Raw genomic sequence first — 20,717 nt, 5'->3', positions numbered from 1 at the left:
TCTGATACTGTGGTGTGGTGACATTGCACACGTACACACTGACTTTTTTTTTTTTAATGTTACACTTCACCTGAATCTTTCTTTATGAGTCACCCCAACTTTTATTGTGTGTGTGTGTGTGTGTGTCAGACATGACACGGTTGTTGCTGTGCAGCTGTTGAATGCAGCCTGTTAATCCATCATGTTGTCAGAGAGGACAGATCAGCTCCTGTTGTGTAATGCACGCCTCCGTGTGTGTGTGTGCGTGTGTGTGTGTGGCTGGCTGTTTGACCTGCAGCTGCTGGCAGCTTTGATTCAGACAGACTGTCTTCGGTTGTCGTTTTTTTTGTCATGTCGTTTGAGCATCTTACCATTAAAGTCAACAAAGCAGACAGAAGCTTCGGATTTTTATTTTGAAAGGAACCACACAGAAGGAACAGAGCATGCTCACTTGGGTTGCTTCCAGCTGAAGCCCCCCCCCCCCCTCACCCGAAGACACCTGATTGGCTTTTTTTTTCTCTCAGTGCAATATTCGATGGCTAAAAATCTTGTCTCAAAAGCATTTTGGGACGCTCTCCGTGTCCTACAGGATGTAATATAACGCAAACACCCTGTGAGGCGCCCCCTACAGGTTACAGGCACAGTGACGTTACAGTGATATCATCAGGTTAGAAAACAGGAAAACTTCAGACATCGCGGGCTGAATTGGACCTGAATGCAGCACGAGGCCTTCAGGAGCTGGTGAACATTGGTCAGGGTTTTTTTTTTTTTTTTTAAACATGACTGTGTAATCTGATTACATGCAAGCATCTCACATCACATCCGTCAGTCGTCTCATTCCATTGCCTCCATAACTTGACCACATACACATCAGCCAACTGCTGCAACCACACTGGAATCCGATTACATTCACTCCCAACACTAAAGGCTTTGCATTCACATTGTGTCAGCCAGTTACATTTTCACCACACTGTAATCTGACTACATGTTGCCCTGACTTCCACCTCATTCCAATTAACACTTTTAACGCGCACGTACACACAGTCTATTTTTAAGGCTTTTATACGGAGCCGATTACAGCCGTTGCTGTAACGGCAGTAAAGCAGCATCATTGGTTAACTACAAGCAACACAATTGATTGACTCCGCCCACAGTCCTGCACAACATCACTGGCACAGTCGGACATCGCTCACTGTCAGGGGGAGGGGCTTAAAAACACTTGAATCAGCAGGCAGTGCGACTTGAAACATGCAGGTTGTGAGAAGGAACGTGAGGACATTTAAAGGAACGTTAGAGTGCTAAAACGACAATATAGTGACATAACATTAAATACTGGAGGGACATTATAAAATATGGAAAAATCTTTAAAAGACTGTCGAAGTACAAGAACGTGTGGGGGGAACATTGGAGGAGTGTCTCCTGCTGGAAGTATTAAAAATACGAAGAGGTACGAAGATCAGAAGCTCCAGACCTTCCCGGTTTCACCTCTGGGGCAGCGGTGACCAGGTCCAGTCTGACCAGGTCTGGGAGGGTCTACGAACAAGGTCTTTGCTTTAGGGTCTTTGGACATATGCAGAGAGCACGACAGGTGGTCTCTGAGATTTTTCAGCCCTGATGAGTCCTGATTGTCTGCAAGTGACTGAACATTAGAATCACAGGGGTGTGTGTATATCTGTGTGTGTGTGTGTGTGTGTGTGTGTGTGTGTGTGTGTCTTCCCTGAGGTTGAACAGCGTGGATCAACTTGTGTGCGAAACTGGAATGGGTGGGGGTCCTGAGGAGAGTTGGCGCAGTGGCGTTGACAGCCCGGATGGTGCCCAGTGTTTGAGTGCAAATCTTTCGTCTAACAATCAGTGCGGTGTCGACGCATTCACCAGTAGGGGGTGCTAGCCTGGATGTGCCCGCAGCTTTGCCACTCGGGGAAGATTCCCGCCGACGTCCGCGGACTCCCGAAGGGGTCGATGTCTGACCTCTTCTCTGGAATGAGGATGGGCAGCGCCGCCGGACACTCCTCAGCGTGGCCGCCGCTCTGATCCGCCGCCGCCGCCAGGCAGTAGTTGTTCCCGTGGTTGTTGTCCCAGAAGGTCCGGTCCTGAGTGCAGTACTGGACACAGAACTGTACGTGGTTGCCGGACTCGCAGGACGCCGGCACCTCGATGGCGAAGGAGAAGGTGTCAACATCGGAAGACGCGTAGACGTTGTTCAGGTGCCGGCACCTGACGTCCTGGAAAGAGCGCCACGAGTCGAAGGTGATCCGGACCCACACCGACTTCTCGAAGCAGATGTTTCGAACCTGGACGGTGCCGGAGAGCAGCCGGTCCAGCACCGAGCAGGTCTCCAGGCAGACCTGCTGTGCCTTGAGTCGGTTCCTCAGGTCCAAGTAGTCTGCAGCTGGTGGGGTGAAGTCCAGAACCAGAGCCGGAGCGGCGTCCTCTGAACCTACGAGGAGAAGAGGGCGTTAACGCGATTGGTATCATCGTCATGTTGACAGACGTGGTTCCTCTGATCGGGTCTGACGACGACCCAGAGGACCTGGAGCTCGCGATCACCGATCTCTCACCTGCACTGTCCTCCAGCTGCAGCCTGGAGGTGGCGTCCTCTATCTGTGTCAGCTGGAAGTGCAGCTCGCTCAGCCCGTCCTCCTCTGCCTCGTCCAAGAGGTGGACGGTGGCGAGCTCCAAACCCCGGGAGTCGGCGAACACCACACTCTTCTTACGCTTCACCGGCTTGCCGCTGCCCGCGCGTGCCGACACCACCGCGGTCATGGGAACGTCGTTGCCGGTGGTGGTCAGGCACGGACGCAGCGGCGCAGCGGACGGCAAGCAATGGTCGCCATGGTTGCAGAGGAAGGAGTGCAGAGGAGGCGAGCAGGCGAGGTAGATCCTCAACGCCATGTCGACGGGCATGATGGGAACCGAGTGCAGGGGCCCACTGCCACTGCTCGCACACAAACACACATTATAGGCCACGTTTACACAACCACAAAACGTTTTCAAGTGAAAACAGAAAACTTCTGTAAACATTTTGGGCAACTTTTTGGAAAACGGCTCCCAGGGTGGAACTTTTGAAAATCAGTGGAATTCTTAACTTGTCCCTTTGTTGTTTTACTTCCTAGATAATAGAACAATAGACCTGTTGTACAGACAGCAGGAACACAATACGGAAACTTGACTCCTGTGTTGTGTGTGATATGAGAGAGAGAGAGAGAGAGAGGGAGAGAGAGAAATAAATCAAAATTTTTCACAATATTTGCTTATTTATTCGGTTTAACTGCAGCTGGTTAAAACAATTTCCGTTTCAGACTATTATTATTATTATTAATATTAATATTATTATTATACTTCTGATGGAAGAAAGTAAAACAGATGAGCTGTTTCGGGACTTTCTCTGCTTTATAAAAAGGCCTGCATCCTGCTGGATGAATACAGGTTTTGTTTCATGATGGTTTGCTCCAGGGGGGGAAGCGGAGGTGAACCGAGGTGAGCGGAGTCACAGGAATCAGCTGTTGTGGCGCAGTTTCAGATCTCTCACCTGCCGCAGTCCATGCGGGCTCCGTCCCTCCGTCCGGTCCCGTCCGGTCCAGTCAGCACGCGCCGTTCCTGCCCCGCTCGTCCCCCTCAGACGGCCAGCTTCTATTCTACTTTTATTCTCTCCTTTATCATTTTAATCCGAGATCAGGAAAAGCCGCTGAGTTCGTGTGTGCGCGCACATCGGGCACGCCCCTTACACGCGCGCGCTCAGCCGCGGCAGCTACCAATCCGCGCTCTGAACCGCCAACTGCTTGGCGTGTCAGCCAATCAGAGAGAAGACAAAAATATGCCTCGTGACGTCACTGCTGGGTGGAGTCATTAGGCAGAGCCGCTTAATATCTATTCCCTGAGCTCGGGCTGACAGGCTGTTTTGACATTACCTGTCGATAATTCATACCAACCTCCTCCACACGCAGGTGAGTGATTGGCCACCATATGCCCCCACTTCTCCTACCTCAAAGCCACAGGTGAAAGAAATGATCTTATGTCTCTTAATACTTACTTAATTTATATGCGTTGTTTTTTTCACATGTTTGTGAAAAAACATTGTCAGAAGTTTTGTTGTTGTTTCACGGTGCCAAATAACATAATTCGTTCGATAATTATTCAGTTCTTAACTTCATCTTTTTTTCTTTTTTTTTGTCTTGCATAATCTCCATAATGAAACCTGCCAGACAGCATTGAGGGATAGAATATGTGCGCTTCAAGGCTTCGGTCTTTATAAGGAGATGAAAACAGAATGATGGTTATGTGAACACACATACCAGCACACAAGCGCACACCCGCACACTTAATAATAAGGTTGTGTTTAATAGCACTTTGGCATAATGGGACTTACAAAAAGTGTTTTTGGTTCACAAACGTCGTCAACAGTAATAAAAAAAACAAACAAACATTAAGTGCTTATTGAAGTTGTGCAAAAAAAAGAAATGTAAAAACAATGAAAGAGGTTCACACCAGGAACCATCACAGCTACCATCTCGGTACCGATAATACTGAAAGATTCTGCAAAACCACCTCAGTCTGCTGCTGCTCCAAAGGGAGGGAACCTACAGATGAACCCATTTGTAACCTGTGGAGGACCAATTGGGAACCGACTATTGAGAACCAATCAGAAACCTATTGAGAACCTACAGGGAATCAACTGGGACCCAAAGTAAAACAGATTGAGTAGCACATAGAACCAGTGAGGAACAAACAGGGAATTAGTTCGAAACCACTGAAGTACCAACAGAGAATCAATGGAGAACTATTTGAAAAGCACCGGGATACAAATGGTGGACTGCCGTGGAATCAATGGAAAACCAACGTAGAATGAATGAGGTGACGTGCTTGAGAGGACAAGGAGATAAAAGAGAACCAACACTGAATCATTTATCCAGTGTGAGGAACTATTGGGCCAATAAGAAACTCACTACAGGGACCCTGCAGGTTCTAGTGCCAACGCCCCCCTGCAGGTTGTACACGGACTTCCTCTGACTGTAGCAGCAGACTGAAGATTTCTGCAGTTATTTCACTTTCACTCATATATTTAGTGAATGAAATGATGAAATGTATGGCTTCGACAGTGCAAACAGTCCTGAAACAGAACCGCCCGGACCCTTCACGGTCCCACCCTGATACCCAGGAACCAGCTCTCCTCTTGGGGGGGAGGGGGCTTTGAGAACTTTGTTCCCTAAGCTATGGAGCGTTGTCCATCTTTGGACCATAAATAAATAAAGTCTGTTCTGCTGGTTTCTTCATTGCAGCCCACACAATACCTGATCCACCGGTGAGCAAACCGAGAGGAAACCTGTCCAATCAACAGCCAAGATCACACCCGCCTGCACCCAGATCACAGGAACACCTCCAATGACTGAAGATTACTTAAAAAAACAAACTTTCTGAAATTTGGATCAGACCTGGTTCAAATTTCAGGATGTTGTCAAATATTTTTTCCCCTGGTGGATTCAGACTCGACTTCATGTCCTCACAAATGTCTTTAAAAGCTTCTCAGTTTCAGTCAGACTGAAAAAAAGCAAAATACTGATTATTGTTGCAGCTCCAGAAGAAAGCCCCTGGTCCTCCTCCTGCTCCTCCTCCTGCTCCTCCTCTACAGGCAGATGTTGATCTGTTTTGCCAGCTCCCGGTCCAGGTCATGGATCAGTGTGTCGAAGTCTTTCAGACTGAGCCGACAGTGAAAAGGAGCGTCAAAGTCGAGAAACTCTTCCACATACAGAGCTCCAACTCCTCCTGCTCCTCCACCTCCTCCTCCTCCTCCTCCTCCATCTCCTGCTCCCCCTCCACCTGCTGACCACAACTCCTTCTTCTCCTGTACCTCATCGTCCTCGCTGCCTGAAAGAAAGGGAAGGAAAAACTCGAAAGTGAAAGGATTGTATAACTCGCCATGTTGCTGATGGCGGAGTGAATATGTTGCCATGGTCGTGATGACAAGACGAATCAGCTGCTCACTCTCGCTTGCCGCCACCTCGTCGTAGTCGCCCTCGCTGCTGCCCAGCAGCCCCCCTCCACAGACGCTCCAGTCTCCGGCGTAGCGGTTGATTGGCGGGGGGCTGTCCAGCCGGGCTGGCCCTCCTCTTCCTCGCCGTGACACCACCACTTCCTGCTCGGTTCTCTGGGACAATCGCATCACGGGACGCCGTACTCCCAGGGGATGATGGGTCAGGGTGGGGGAGGGGGAGGGGGGAGGTGAGGCGTCGTCATTCTCATCAGGGGGGATTCGGTGCGTCGGCACTGAGGAGGGACACATCAGAGTAAGTGGTTTCCATGCCAACGGCTGGGTGTCGGAGTGGGCCGGGCTTCAGGAGGCTCACCTGGCCACAGCTGCAGCAGGTAGTGCAGCGCCTCGATGTGACGCTTGAAGTCCACAGCACTCGCCATTTCCTCGCCATGACTGAAGACCTTACCCACCCCCCTGGCTGCCCTCCCTCCCGCTCCTGCTCCTGCTCCTGTTCCTGCTCCTGCTCCTCCCACTCCTCCTCCTCCTCCTGCCCAGGCCTCCGGTGACGGGGTGAGGAGAACCGGGCCGAAGCATACGGCAAGGTTCTGGTGCGTCATCCTGTTAGACGAGCTGAAAGAGGCCACAAGGCTGAGGTGGTCCAGTAGGAGGGAGAGCGTGGCCTGAGGCGGGAGGGAAGACACACATACTGTTTACGTTACTATTTCATTGTACTCATAGATACCGTGTGGATGCCATGTGGATATGGTGCGTGTGCTGTGTGTGTATATGAACTGGGTTACCCTCTCTGGAGGTGGCAGACAGGACAGCAAGTCTACTGTCCTCTGGGCTAGTTGGGGATCCAGGGGTGTGGGCGGGGTCGGAGGAGGGTGCAGGGTCATGGCCTCACGGACCACCTGGTACAGAGTCCTAGTGATGAGTGGAGATGGAAGCTCCCGGAGGTAATCCTTCAGGATGCCTGAAAACAAGCAGAATGAGAAAATGCAGCTCAGGTGTACGGGTGAGTCCGGGGGGCCGTCCTGGTGGTGCGTTCACTGACCTGTGATGACGTTGATGTCGGGGTACAGATCCTCAGACAGGCTCACCGCTAAGCTGTTCCTCTCAAACCAATCTCTGAGCTCCTTCTTCACCGCCGCAGATCCACAAAGCCGGTACAGACCCACCACCTGAACACGACCACAGGTTACCATGGTAACAGATGATACAACCCCACTAGCTGTACCACACATACAGGTAACAGTGCAGGTGGGACAGTGGTGTTTTGAGATCAGACCTTGAGTCCTCGCTGTTCAATCTCAGTCACACTCTTCTGGATGAGCAGTGGGATCGGTGGGGCACATCCTTCTTTGTCCACTAGATGGTGCAGTTCCACCCCAAACACAGAAGCAGGCGTGGACGAGTCTGTACTGGACTGGAGAGATCATAAATAAAAACTGAAATGAATGGAATCGGCAAGAAAGTTTTGATTGTGGGGCCATTAGGCGGAGTGGGTAGTGACTATTTTGATCAGTGGAATCTTAGCACTGTCCTGGAAGGCTCCTGTCCTGCAGGTTTGAAATGTTTTTCCTTCTTGGGCACACCTGGCGACGATATTATCATTGTCATAGGTTAAAGGTCGGATCAGGCATACCTGTGGTTCCCAGCTCTCCTGCAGGGACAGTTTGAGGTAGAGAAGTCCTCGAGGCTCCAGCTTCACACACAGCTGCTGACTGCGACTCCCTGGGACACACACACACACATATACAAAACTCTGAGTTCAGTCAGGCTTCACTTCCACAGAGAGACAGCCATCCACACACACTCAAACCTACGACACATTTTTAGCCATCAACTAACCCCAGTATGTTTTTAGACAGGGGGAGGAAACAATATTGGCGAGAAAATAACTGTTCCCTACACCAGGAAAATATGCTAACGCCACGCCACCTTTGGCTCTTCACATCAGACATGAGAAAGAGCTGAACCTTTGAAGAGGGGTGGGATGGAGACGCCACCAAGACCGCACACTCTGTTCCTGCTCGGACCGCTGGAGGAGGAACTCTGTTCGGGTTTGGCTCCTCCCACCGCTGGCTGGCTGGCTGCTGAGGAGACAGGTTAAGAGGAAGTGATGTAATCACGTTTCAGCAGACCTCTTGAGGAGCTGCTTTCGGAGCCTGTACCTGGGGTGAGGACCACGATGCGGAGCTGCCGGGCTCGCTCAAGCTCCAGGTGAAAGGTGTGGTTCAGGGAGAGGTTGGCGCCACGCAGGGCGAGAAGAGCGGTCCTTGCTCGTGTCACACCGTCGATCTGGATGGCCACGAAGACCTCCTTACCGTCCTCAGACCTGGACAACCGCATTGGGAGAGAGGAAGAGTATGAGCAAACAATGCAAGACTTCTGTGATCACATTGATGATGTTTTATGGGGAGGGCCTGAACATGGGAACACTGCGTCAATCCTTCAGGAAGCTCAGAGAGGGTGACCGAGAGATGCTTGCTGAAGGCAGAGGTGGCAGGAGACACAGAGTTGTCTGGTCATTAAGACGCAGGGCAAAGACATAGGCTAAAGCAGGCGATCATTATTGCACAAAGGCAAGTGAAAGACAGACACTGACCAAAACCCTGGTCGGAGGTCTTCACTAAAACATCCAATCAGTATTAGTGACGATTGGCATGTGCCAATGTCAAGCTATCAGCAGCATTTCCTGTCAGCATGACTGTGGACTGTTTGGTGACGTTAATACCAATTGGACCCCCACCTCCCTTCAGTTTTTATGTAGTGCGATGTCATTGATTTCCGCTGCAGTACCACCGGGGGCTACCTGTTGGTCTTCATCTCATCCAGGCCCAGGAGGTGGACGGTCAGTAACCCGGTCACTCGCTGGTTGCAACGCGGCGGGTTTGATCCCACGTAGAGCTGGAAGGAGCTCACGTCGCATGGGGGGTCCTGGGACCCCGTGGGTGTTGATGTTTGTTGTCGTGGCAACAGTTCAGGAGAGTCTCCGTCACTGAGGTAACCTGAGAGGAGAACAGAAATCACCAACTGCAGCTTCAACAGTCTTCACTGCTTCACTCCACTCTGACGGTCCTCTCCTACAGATGGTATCGTCGTAGCACCCAGTGCGTAAAAGATGTCCGGCTGTGACTCTCCAGCTGAACTCAATTTGGAAGTAGCACTTACTTTGTTGATTTACTCCCTAGTTAATACTTCTATTATTTGGGGCGTATTTTCACCTCCTTTATTCGCCGAGCGTCCTCTGGAGGAGCGTCTCCTGGACCGGGCTGGAGGGGCGGAGCTGTCCAGGTGATACTTGCTGATCACGTTCTGATTGGACAGTGCTGACGTTGACGTATTCCTGCTGGAGGGCTCGTCCCCGCCCTCTCTGCAGTCGTTGTTTCCTTGGCGATTGGCCCTGGAGGCCGAACGGAGGCTGAGTTTGCGCCGTAGCTCCGGAAGTTTCTTCATCTTCATAGAAAGTTTCCTAACTGTACCGGGTGACCTCAGCCTGTCCATTACACTTCCGGACACACCCCCTTTCTTATGAGAGGAAGGGCTCGACTCTGAGGGTGCGGGGCCTGAGAAAAAAGAAGAAAGTCACAATAATAAGCTTTTATTTTTATGGTAACCAGCACAGTAGTTCTGCGTGGTTATGTTATGTGTGTTATGTGAAATACGTATATGGTTGCAATCAAATGTCCTCTCCTCTGGCATCCCCCAGGGTCTGTCCTCAGTCCCATCCTTTTTATTGTCTCTCTCCTCCCCCATGGCCAATTTTTTAGAAAGTACATATGCATTTTCTTCACTGTGTAGATGACATCCAGCTCTACCGCTTGAATGGTGTACTCTGAAGAGTAGAAGTACCTACCTAATACTCCAAAAAGTGTAAGTACAAACAAAATAGTTCTTCATTATAGGTTAGATTACGGTGTAAAACACATGTGTGGGTATAACTACAAATTTGCAATAAAAATGCTTCTTTTACATTAGTCTGTAGCTCTCCTCCATCATGTTTACCTGTATTTTCCGCAGTGATGTTGTCGTCATGGTGACTGACGCTTGGATTGGCTCCATCCTGCCGACCTTCCGATGGCCCCGCCCAAACTCCCGCAAGCTCTGCCCCATCCTCCCGCCTCCTCCACACAGGCTCCTCCTCCTTACGGGGCCCCGCCTCCTCCTCCTCCTCTGGGATGGGGTTGTACCAGATGTTGGAGGTGCTGTCCTCCTGCGGGCCTCGCGCCTCTTCCGAGGACTTCCCAGAGGAGAGCAGCCAGGCCCGGCTGCTGCGCTCCAGGCTCTGCAGGTATGCACGCTGCCCGCTAGAGCCCCCTGCTGGCTGGGGGGAGTCCTGCAGGACCGGGACAGTAGTCTGCAGGCACAGACCACACAAGCACATAGTGAGTTCTTCTACTTCAGAATGAGGAGAAAGTAGAGGAGTAGCAGGAGGTGTAGGAGAAGGAGGAGGAAAAAGAGGAGGAGCAGAGGAAGGAGGAGGAGCAAACAGCCAGGAGGTGTAGTAGGTTTCATCCCTCCATCCTTCACCTTCTCCGGTTGCAGTCTTTGGCTCCCCGTCGGCCCCTGTGCATCTTGGGAAGTCTCTGACGGGGTCTGTGGGGGTCGGTGGGTGGAGCTCTGCTGGGGGGGCGGAGCCTGTCTGGCCCACTGCTGTTTCTTGGCAACGGTGATGTGGTTACGGGGGGGCGAGGGGGGGTCTGTTGACGATGTCGTCGGAGAGTGTGTTGAAGACGAGTGGACGACGTCAGAGGCGAGAGACACTTTTGACGAGAGAACAGATACTCATCAGGGGCGAATACTCATCAGAGTACAAATACTCGTCAGAGTATCAGAGTAATGAACTTCCAGTACTATGTAACATGGTACCAGACTCTACAACATGGTACTAACGAGAAATGATAACTGAGAGCCAAGTACAAGTACTATGTTTGTATGGGTGAGTGTGTGTGAGGCCCTCGTGACAGACTGTGTGTGTGTGTGTGTGTGTGTGTGTGTGTGTGTGTGTGTGTGTGTGTGTGTGTGTGTGTGTGTGTGTGTGTGTGTGTTTTTTCTCTGATGAATAGTGAATGAACATCAGTGTTTGTTGCTCTTATAAACAGAGGCCTCATTCACATCTGCAGTCACAGCTGTTTATTTTATACCCCTCCTCCTCTTCCCCCTCCTCCTCCTCCTCCTCGTCTTCCTCCTCCAACTGCCCCTTCTCCTTCTCTCCCCTCACGGTCACCATTGAGTTTAGCTGAAGTTACATCAGTTAGAGGAAGGAAGATGCTCTATACCCAGGATGTTAGGACTTAATCAGATTGAATAACTAATGACAAGAAGAAAGAGCATCAAGACAGCAGAGATAAACTTCTTCACAACAACTTGGAATCATCATGCTAATGCTGGTGCTAATGCTGGAGCTAATGCTAATAGTGGACTGAAGCAGGTCTGAAAGGGACAGAAGCTCCTCAACGGTTTTCTCTAAAAACAAAAGCAACTCGGCCACAAGGACTTCAGTAATTGTGACTGAGTGACACATGAAAGCAACCAGTTACCGTTACGAGTCAAGAACCCCAACGTAAACACACACACACACACACACACACACACACACACACACACGGCCGTAATGACAGGATGTTTGTCTGCAGGAAGACCAACTGATCTCAGTTTGTTAATTATCTAAAACGTTTTACAGTTTTGACGCTTCTCTCTATATTTCTGATTCTAACTGTGGCCGTGACCCCGGTACTGACACTGGTTCTGAGTCTTCTCCTGGTCCTGATTCCAAACCTGGGCTGATCGTGGCCTGGATTGGTTCTGGATCACTTTCAGAGTTCGAGATGAGCGATACTAACAGAGTTGTTCAGACGAAAATCGGACTGTTGTCCCGATCCCACCCAGATCTGCACCAGAGATCTGATCCATAACAAGATCAAAGACTCACAGCAAAGGACTGGACATCATGGTGACGACATGAAGATGGTGACTATATGGACATTAGGACAACATGAAGATGGTGACTACATGGAAATTAGGTCTACATGGACATTGGGACTACATGGACATGGTGACTACATGGACATTAGGACTACATGGACATGGTGACAAGATGACTGCATGAGTGTGCAGAGAGCGTGATGCATTCACTGACCCTCTCTGTGCTGGAAAAGTGAGTTGCAGCTGCTCACCGCTGACTTTTGGTTCGGTCTTCCTGTGACTCCTGTCTTTTCCTCTCAGTCTGGAGAAGGTCCTCCTCAGCAGGGGCTCGGCCATGCTACACCTCCTCCTGCTCCTCCTGCTCCTCCTCCTCCTGCTCCTCCTCCTCCTCCTCGGGCCCGGGGTCTCAGTGACCTACAGCAGGAGCAGAGGAGTCAGCGACTCTTCAGCTTCATGGCTCTTCTCCTCCTCGTCTCTGCGCCTCTCAGAGTCGCTCAACAGGAAATAAATTCCACACATTCTTTCCCAAACTCCCCCTCTTCCTCCTCCTCCTCCTCCTCCTCCTCCTCTTTCTCCTCCTCCTGCTCCCCCTCCCACAGCTGGGAGCAGAGTGAGAGCTCATGGGAAGTGTGGTCCCGGAGTCTACCTCTGTCTCCACAAAACTTTAGTCAGACAGTTTTTCAAGGTCATAAGTCACATCACAAGCGTACATGTGAGAGAAATGAGACACACACACACAGACACACAACGAACACACAAACAACAGCAACCCGCAACGGAACAGAAAACAGAAAACACAAGAAGGGATACCGCGAAACTCACAAACACTCAGGAAAATAAACAAGAAGTCAAATAGAAAAAAAAACCTAAACCACACAATAACACTGGAAAGAACACAAAACCACATGCATAAATACACAAAACTACACACACATACATAGATAAATACACAAAAGCCAACAAAAAATACCCCAGTTGGTCAGGTCTGCTGTGGATCAGTTTGTTTGTGTGCGTGTGCATACCAGAGTTTCTTTGTGAGTCTGTTGTGCTGTTGGATTTTAAAAACTGGGGTTGTTGACCCTGTTGTTATGTTGGTCTGTGTGCCAGAGCATCACTGTGCTGCCCTGTTTAGTTGTGTTGTTGTGTGTGTTAAGTCTGGAGAAGCCTAAATGAAAAGCACAGGCGTAGTCTGTGTGCGTGCGTGTGTGCATGCGTGCGTGAGAGAGCGCGAGAGAAAGAGAAAGAGAGAGAGAGAGAGAGAGAGAGAGAGACCAGCAGAGGGAGACACAGTACGGTAGATGATGCTCAGTTTCTTCTTCTTCTTCTTCTTCTTCTTCTTCTTCTTCTTCTTCTTCTTCTTCTTCTTCTTCTTCTTCTTCTTCTTCTTCTTCTTCTTCTTCTTCTTCTTCTTCTTCTTATTGTTATTATTTTTATTATTATCATCTCATGTATAATTCAATTATTTGTATTACTTCTTCACGCGACGTCCCGCCAGTCCATCCAAATTGTATCTTCGTCTTCAAAAAAGTTCAATGATTCAATCTGCTCTCATAAAACAAACAAAAATATTTAATTTAAAACGTAATATTTCGATGTTAAATGATAGTAGAAGTAATGTAGTTTGAATCCAGCAGGGGGCAGAATGTCGCCACAGAAAACGTGAAAGCCACACAATCAGTTGCTCTTTTTAAAATGAATAACAATAAAATAAGACAACCTCAACGTATGGTTGTCCGTAGACATCGAAATACAGGAACACGAACGGAAAATACAATGTTTAAATATTTTTTCTTTTATTTGGGAATATCTGGAAACTTTTTCGTCACTTCCAACAAGCATTCATCAGGTTATAGATAAATACAGTTCACACAGGCTCATCAATATAGATCGATCTCACACAGGTCACGGTGGAACTCTCGCTTTTGTTTTGAAGTCGTTCGTTTTATTCTGAAGGTCTTTGGAGTTGTCTTTGGAGTTGCAGCTGCGGCCCACGTGCCGGGCACGAACCAACTCTAATTATTGTAATCTGATTACTGTACGTGTCGGGAGCGACAGATGAAAGGTGCTCACGTGGTGCGTACGCGTCGAGAGAGAGAGAGAGAGAGAGAGAGAGAGAGAGAGAGAGAGAGAGAGAGAGAGAGAGAGAGAGAGAGAGAGAGAGAGAGAGAGAGAGAGAGAGAGAGAGAGAGAGAGAGAGAGAGAGAGAGAGAGAGAGAGAGAGAGAGAGAGAGAGTGTGAACGACTTTTATTTCACGTGCGTGTGTAATGAATTCATGTTTCTAGTCAGACTGGATGCTGCTCGTGTTAATTGAAGGTCAAGTTCAGGTTTTGTTTAAGTTGTTTGTTAGTCATTATTTAACGTTATGTTGGAATAGTTGACAAGGAAATAAATGTAAAATATTGTTATGTTTCCTTAAGGCCTGTAAACAGAATGTGTTTGTCTGCAGGGCGTCATGAGTGGAGGCCTCAGTTCTGCCCCCAGGGGGGCCATCACAGGTGAGAACCAAACCCTCAGTGTGTTCTGACAGGTTCCAAACCCTCAGTGTGTTCTTACAGGTTCCAAACCCTCAGTGTGTTCTGACAGGTTCCAAACCCTCAGTGTGTTCTGACAGGGTTTAAACCCTCAGTGTGTTCTGACAGGTACCAAACCCTCAGTTTGGGCTGACAGCTCTGACTGCTCTGGCACATGGCACCATGAGAAGAAGTACTTCCTCCTCTTCCTAATATGGGCACATGTGGGCGGAGCCAATCCAGGTCACAGACACAGCAGATTCTGAATGCAGCCCATATGATCGTGTATTCAAAATGCTGCAAAAAAAGCTGGATTTGAGGAAACAAACTTTCAATAGATTTGTGGACCAACGAGACCAATGTGAAAGGGTTGAAAAGCTGTATAATATATGATCCCGTTCAAACCTTCAGTGTGTTATTGCGAGTGTACAACCCTCAGTTGGACTGACAGGTATCAAACCCTCAGTGTGGGATAAGGGGTTTTAAATCCTCGGTATATTCCGAAAGGGTCTTAAACCCTCAGTGTGTCCTGACAGGTATTAAACCCTCAGGGTCGGGTGAAACCCAAAGTATGGGCTGATGGGTTTTAAATCCTCAGTATATTCTGACAGGGTTTAAACCCTCAGTGTGTCCTGACAGGAAACCTTCGGGGTAGGGTGAAACCCAAAGTACGGGCTGACAGGTTTTAAATCCTCAGTATGGACTGGCAGGGTTTAAACCCTCAGTGTGGGCTGACAGGTTTTATACCTTCAATGTTGGCTGACAGGTTTAAAACCCCCAGTTGTTCCATGAGGTTCTAAACTCTGTGTGTCGGATGACAGGTATCAAAACCTGTTTGGATGGAGAGGTATCATACCCTCAGTGTTGGTTGAAAGATTTTAAACCCTCAGTGAGGGTTGACAGGTAAGACCCTCAGTCTGTCCTGACAGGTTTGAAACCCACGGTGTGTTGTGACAGGTATCAGATCCTTGAGTGTGGAATGACACTGTTTTAAACCCTCCATGTTGGCTGACAAAGTGTCAAACCCTCAATATGTTCTGACAGACTGAGTGGCCAATCCTCCTCTCATTGAGACGTCGGCGCTTCAGTGTTGATTAAAATGGCGGTGGCTCTTTAATTGGTGCAAATTGAAGCTGACGTGCCTTTAATGAGTGAACAGATGAGGTTAATGAAGTCGGCGAGGAACTCCAGACGTCCAGCCTGTGGGCTTTCTTCCTCTCTCGTCAGGTGTTCAGTGGTGCCTTCACTTTGACTGTTGTAGTTCAAAATGACATCAAAAATAGCGTGTGTGTGTGTGTGTGTGTGTGTGTGTGTGTGTGTGTGTGTGTGTGTGTGTGTGTGTGTGTGTGTGTGTGTGTGTGTGTTTCCTTGAAAATCACAAAGACACAAAATTGAAGGTCAAAATACATTACAGGTAATGTTTTATTTCTTTACAGTTGAAGTGTCTCATAACAATACATCATTATACAAAGCAGAGTGGGTTAAAAACAAAATCAAAACATCAGTGAATATATTTGATATATTTTAATGAGCTTATTCAAGCTAGAAATATAAGTAGGAAGTATAATAGTTTAGCCAGTTATTTCTACTCTCAGAACAGATCAACTAAAAACCTTTTGAAACGTTTATCATGATCATTATGATTTGTAAAAATGAAACAGTACAAATACGTGATCTGATTAACTGTTTTATTATTCAGACAATTTATTGTATTTTAGATGTTCTTCTACATTTATGTGTAGTTCACTGAAGCTTTTATATTTTGGAATTGATTTCAACAAATTTATAGTACATATAGATATATCAAACGGACACATTTGAATCTACAATATTGATCATCTCAGCACTATTTTAACGACCACAATGATGACAATAATAATAATAATAATAATAATAATAATAATAATAATAATAATAGTGGCAGTTCATGAGAGAAAATAAACTCCTTTCTGCTTTGACACAAAGGAGATTCAACCTAAAATGAATTGAAGGAGTTTCAGTCCGTAGCAGATCAAAGCTTCCGATGTTCCTCATGTGTCCTGCTGGTGGCGCTGTGTCCCCGCCCACCGACTCTCTGCTGGGACCAGAGGAATTCCCTCAACTGGGATGCCTGGAAATCCCTCTACAGTGTGTGTGTGTGTGTGTGTGTGTGTGTGTGTGTGTGTGTGTGTGTGTGTGTGTGTGTGTGTGTGTGTGTGTGTGTGTGTGTGTGTGTGTGTGTGTGTGTGTGTGCGTGCGTGTGTGTGCTGCTGAAGGTCGACTGCTTTGTTTCCTGAATTCTTTTTTTTTTGGGTGGGGTGGGGGGGGCAATCTTGTGTTTTGTTTGGTTTTTTTTGTAGTTTAAAGGTTCACTGAAACATCAGGATCACACACACACACACACACACACACACACACACACACACACACACACACACACACACACACACACACACACACGGGCGCGCGCCTTAAACTCAGTCGTTATAAATAAAGAGCGGATAAAAATGAGGACCTCAAGGAGGACTGATCAGACTGTCAGTCATCCTCCAATCGGGCGAACCGAACAGTTTGATTGACAGCTGAGATTTCACGGTGTCGTTCATAGTTTCAGGTTTGTTTTGTTCTTTTTCACATGTTGAAGCTTTAAACTTTCACAATAGAATCAAACATCAGAATATCAAAACATTTTTTTATTAAATCCACAGAAAAACTCCAAAACAGTTTTATATCCATAAACAACAACAATAATAATAATGATAATAATAATCTCAATATAATCATAATAACACAAAATAACTTTTATAATTCACCATAAATCAGCAGCTGCTGCCGAAATGTGCGCGTGTGTGTGTGTGTGTGTGTGTGTGTGTGTGTGTGTGTGTGTGTGTGTGTGTGTGTGTGTGTGTGTGTGTGTGTGTGTGTGTGTGTGTGTGTGTGTGTGTGTGTGTGTGTGTGACAGCTGGCCCGTCTGACTTTGTCGTGACATCTGTGAAACTCACTATGGACGCTGCTGATGTCGCTATTTAAATGCAAATGTGTGTGCGTGCGTGTGTGTGTGTGTGTTCAGTGTGCTTGTAGCACAGAATAGCGTGAGACACACACACACACACAGATTAACTACTGTATATGAGCAAATGTTTGAAAAAAACATTTTGTTTCGACCATAAAATCTTATAATTTTGTAACATTTCGTTTCTGAAAATCTTGAAAATAATTGACTTCATTACTTTTGATTCACATTTAATGTTCAAATTGAACATGAAATTTAAATTCCAACGTTTAATTTAAATGTCTAATTAGTTGAACAGTGTGAGCCAGTCAGACAGTCAATTTATCCCCCTTTTACTGTTAATGTGATTTATTTCATTTATATAATGCATTTAGCGTATTAAATATGTTCCGTTTGTGTAATTGATGACATTAATATAATTAATTGGAATTGTAGAAGTCATTACATTGACATAATTGATGTTATTTACAGTCAGGATTTATTGCAATAAAATATAAATGAGCCATAAATACATGAGACTGAATACATGTAGATTGTAATATATGTACATATAAAGTGTGTGTGTTTCATGTGGGGTTTTTTTTTTTTTTTTTTTTTTTTATATACATATATATGTGTGTGTATGGAGCTGAACTGAATGTGAAATGTGTGTGTTTGCAGGTTCGACCTCATCAGGTAACCGAATCAAACGCCCCCTCCAGCCGCTGCACTCAGCACATGATTCATGGCGCGGTGGCTCAGCGGCGCGGCACCGCCGACTCTAACACGGTTTGTCTCCACGTCAATGACATCAAAGAAGGAGTTGGAGCGACACTCTGCACCTCCTCCTCCTCCTCCTCCTCCTCCTCCTCCTCCTCCTCCTCCTCCTCCTCCTCCTCCTCCTCCTCCTCCTCCTCCTCCTGTGTGTTTCTCTACAGTTTTCCCCTTTGGTGGAAATTGAATGGATTTTCTATTTAATTGCATTAATTTGAATTTAGTTTTAATTAAAAAAAAACGAGTTGAGCTTCTCCTTGTTGACACACAAACTTCCGTTTGGACACAAAACAAATCAACAAACTGTCGTAAGCAAATTGGAAATAATTAAAATCAATCGAAGGAAAGTGAGACACCGGCATGAAGTGGAGGATCCCGCTCCTTCTCCTCCTTCTTCTCCTTCTTCTCCTCCTCCTCATCTTGCCTTCATATTTTATTCCCGTCTGAAATTCACAGTTTTTAATCTTTGCTGTTTTGCTGGAAGTTTTTTCTTCCCTTGAAAACAATCGCCTCAGGACTCACCAGCTCTTCATCCAGGAGGAGACGCACCTCCTTCCGCCGCTCCTCTTCATCCTCTTCCTCCTCCTCCTCCTCCTCCTCAGTTTGGATTTCGTTCTTCCAAGATCATTCTAAATTTGTCTAAATTTCTCCTGTGAGACACTTTTATTTTTTTCGTTCATGTCGTCGCGGTCGCCAAAGTCGTTTCCGCTCTTCCTCCTCCTGCTCCTCTTCTTCCTCTTCCTCCTCCTCGGTTTTCCCTCTCCTGCATGAATAAGCTCTCTTTCAGTCCTCGGCTGACGGCGCTCCTGCACCTCCTCTTGCTCCTCCTCCTCCTCCTCCTCAGAGTCTCGGAGGCCCCACGAGGACCTCCTCAGTTTGTCCCTCCTTCAGGTCTTCCGAAAGTTGCGACGTTGCCGTGACGACGCAAACGCCGTAAGTTTTTCCTTTCCTCTTCAGACTCGAGAGAATCCCACCAAAACTTCCAAGAGGCGAAACGTCGGATCGAGGGAGAATCGTTTCGGGAAATCGGAATTCTTTTGCGACCGTTATGGGGTTGCGTCATCATGGCGGCGGCGGCGGCAAACACCTCAGCTCAAACAAACAAATACTTTCTTCAAGCTCTCTTTGCGAAACGGCCATCGCCAGTTCGCCTCTCTTTCCGTTTCTCCTCTTCCTTTTTTTGGAGGATTTTTTTGGTCGTTTAATTCTTGCACGATCTCACCTCCTCACGTTGGCGCCCTAATGGAGGCCGCCACATGTGAGACCAGTTGGAGGACGACCCTTGTCAAAAAAAAAACAAGATGGCCTCGCGGGGCCGTGGCGGCAGAAGCCCCTTTTTTGTTTTTCTTTGAGGTTTTCATTTTCCGGACGTAGAAACGCCTCGAGGCCTCCGTTCAGGTTTGTTTTTGGCCGTTGCGGTCTTGTGACGTTTCGTTCCGGCGCCGGTCACGTCGACCCGCGTACGATTCGGCTTGTCGTCGTCGTCGTGCGACAAAAACTTTCACGCCAAAGTTAGCTAGCCGAACGGGCAAGATTGTTAAAATTGTTTGTGGCCAAAGACCTGAGACGACGGGTCCTCGTGGTGAGAGAGGAAAAGTGTACAGGGCAATCAAGGCCCCCATCCCTCTCTCTCTCGCTCTCTCTCTCTCTCTCGCTCACCCTGGTTGGTCGGTTCGAGGGTCCGCCTTCTCCCCCTCCTCTCTCTCTTTTTCTCTCTTTTTTCTCTCTCTCTTTATCTCTCCCTCTCACACACACACACACACACACACACACACACACACCTCCAGACACACTCTCACCCCTCCAGTCCTTATATGGTCGCGCCCCGCCCCCCGCGGTGATGTCGTCAGCGGCTCAGAGGAAGACCCGTGGGGTTTTTGGGTTTTGGCGTCCAGTCCTGTGGGGCCGCAGGGCTGAGAGTTTCTCCTCCGCTCCTCATCCCTCCATCCTGGGCCCGCCTCTCCTCCCTGCGCCTCCTCGCGCCTCCACGCGCCTCCTCTCTTTGGGGAAAAGAAAAAAAAAAGACACTTTGCTCGCGCTCGATTCTCCGTCCGGACCCGGCTCCGTTTTTTTCGTCCTCTGAGGAATTTATTTCTCTTTTCTTTTTCTATTTTTTCCTTTTTTCCTCCTTCTCACTCCTTCGTTTTGTTCCCGTCGTTTGTTCTTCGAGACTCTTGAGAATTTTTTTGATACACTTTAACATCCTGATTTTTTTATTTTTTATTTTTTTTGGGGGGGTGTCTCTTGTTTAAAGTAAAGAAAGTTAAATTAAGGGGGGGGGAGAAAAAAAAATCTGAGAAAAAGTTGCGAAACGCTCCCGTCTGTTTCTACCTCCTCTTTCTTTCTCATATTCTCCTCTTCCTTTTGTTTCTTCTCTGCTTCTTCTCCTCGTCTGGTTCTCCTCTCGGGATTCGCTGTAGAAAAATGTGGCGTTCGCTCGAGTCCGTCCTGTAGAGTTTCTTCTATTTTCTTCTGCTCAACTCGACTTTCTCCTGCTGCACTTCTCCTACTCCTCCTCCTCCTCCTCCTCCTCCTCCTGCTTCTCCTCCTCCTCCTCCTCGCCTCCTGCCCGGGGCCCCGGAG

General features: G+C 47.8%; 2 protein-coding genes across 3 annotated transcripts; both read right to left on the bottom strand.

Annotated features, from left to right (window-relative positions):
* Positions 1-483: 483 nt before the first annotated feature.
* ppp1r3cb (protein phosphatase 1, regulatory subunit 3Cb) lies at positions 484-3,647 on the bottom strand. Its single transcript, XM_080517361.1, has 3 exons — positions 3,509-3,647; positions 2,538-2,914; positions 484-2,416 (listed from the first exon to the last, which is right to left on the bottom strand). The coding sequence occupies exons 1-3, from the start codon at positions 3,520-3,522 to the stop codon at positions 1,848-1,850; spliced, it is 960 nt and encodes a 319-aa protein (XP_080373487.1). The 5' UTR covers positions 3,523-3,647; the 3' UTR covers positions 484-1,847.
* Positions 3,648-4,303: 656 nt separating this feature from the next.
* On the bottom strand, positions 4,304-12,328 carry syde1 (synapse defective Rho GTPase homolog 1). Of its 2 annotated transcripts, none has more exons than XM_080517356.1 (14): positions 12,130-12,328; positions 10,484-10,716; positions 9,959-10,310; positions 9,178-9,519; positions 8,766-8,961; positions 8,125-8,288; positions 7,930-8,046; positions 7,596-7,684; positions 7,239-7,376; positions 7,005-7,131; positions 6,748-6,923; positions 6,321-6,627; positions 5,959-6,240; positions 4,304-5,841 (listed from the first exon to the last, which is right to left on the bottom strand). In XM_080517356.1, exons 1-14 carry the CDS (start codon positions 12,212-12,214, stop codon positions 5,600-5,602), a joined length of 2,850 nt encoding a protein of 949 aa, XP_080373482.1. In that variant the 5' UTR covers positions 12,215-12,328; the 3' UTR covers positions 4,304-5,599. The 2 variants fall into 2 exon arrangements, with proteins under 2 accessions (XP_080373482.1, XP_080373483.1); XM_080517357.1 differs by having other exon boundaries at positions 7,930-8,043.
* Between the last annotated feature and the right edge of the window lie 8,389 nt (positions 12,329-20,717).

The sequence above is a fragment of the Blennius ocellaris genome (genome assembly GCF_963422515.1).
Source record: "Blennius ocellaris genome assembly, chromosome: 21".
Classification (NCBI taxonomy): domain Eukaryota; kingdom Metazoa; phylum Chordata; class Actinopteri; order Blenniiformes; family Blenniidae; genus Blennius; species Blennius ocellaris.
Note: the sequence above shows the minus strand (reverse complement) of the source record. Positions and strands in the feature narration are given on the sequence as shown.

Excerpts from the sequence above, each read along its gene's own strand:
- ppp1r3cb (XM_080517361.1), bottom strand. Across the intron at positions 2,417-2,537 it reads GCAGCTGGAGGACAGTGCAG|GTTCAGAGGACGCCGCTCCG; the intron begins GTGAGAGATCGG and ends TTCTCCTCGTAG.
- syde1 (XM_080517356.1), bottom strand. The coding sequence starts at position 12,214 with ATGGCCGAGCCCCTGCTGAGGAGGACCTTCTCCAGACTGAGAGGAAAA. Across the intron at positions 6,628-6,747 it reads GTCTGCCACCTCCAGAGAGG|GCCACGCTCTCCCTCCTACT; the intron begins GTAACCCAGTTC and ends CTCCCGCCTCAG. Across the intron at positions 5,842-5,958 it reads CGAGGTGGCGGCAAGCGAGA|GCAGCGAGGACGATGAGGTA; the intron begins GTGAGCAGCTGA and ends CCTTTCTTTCAG.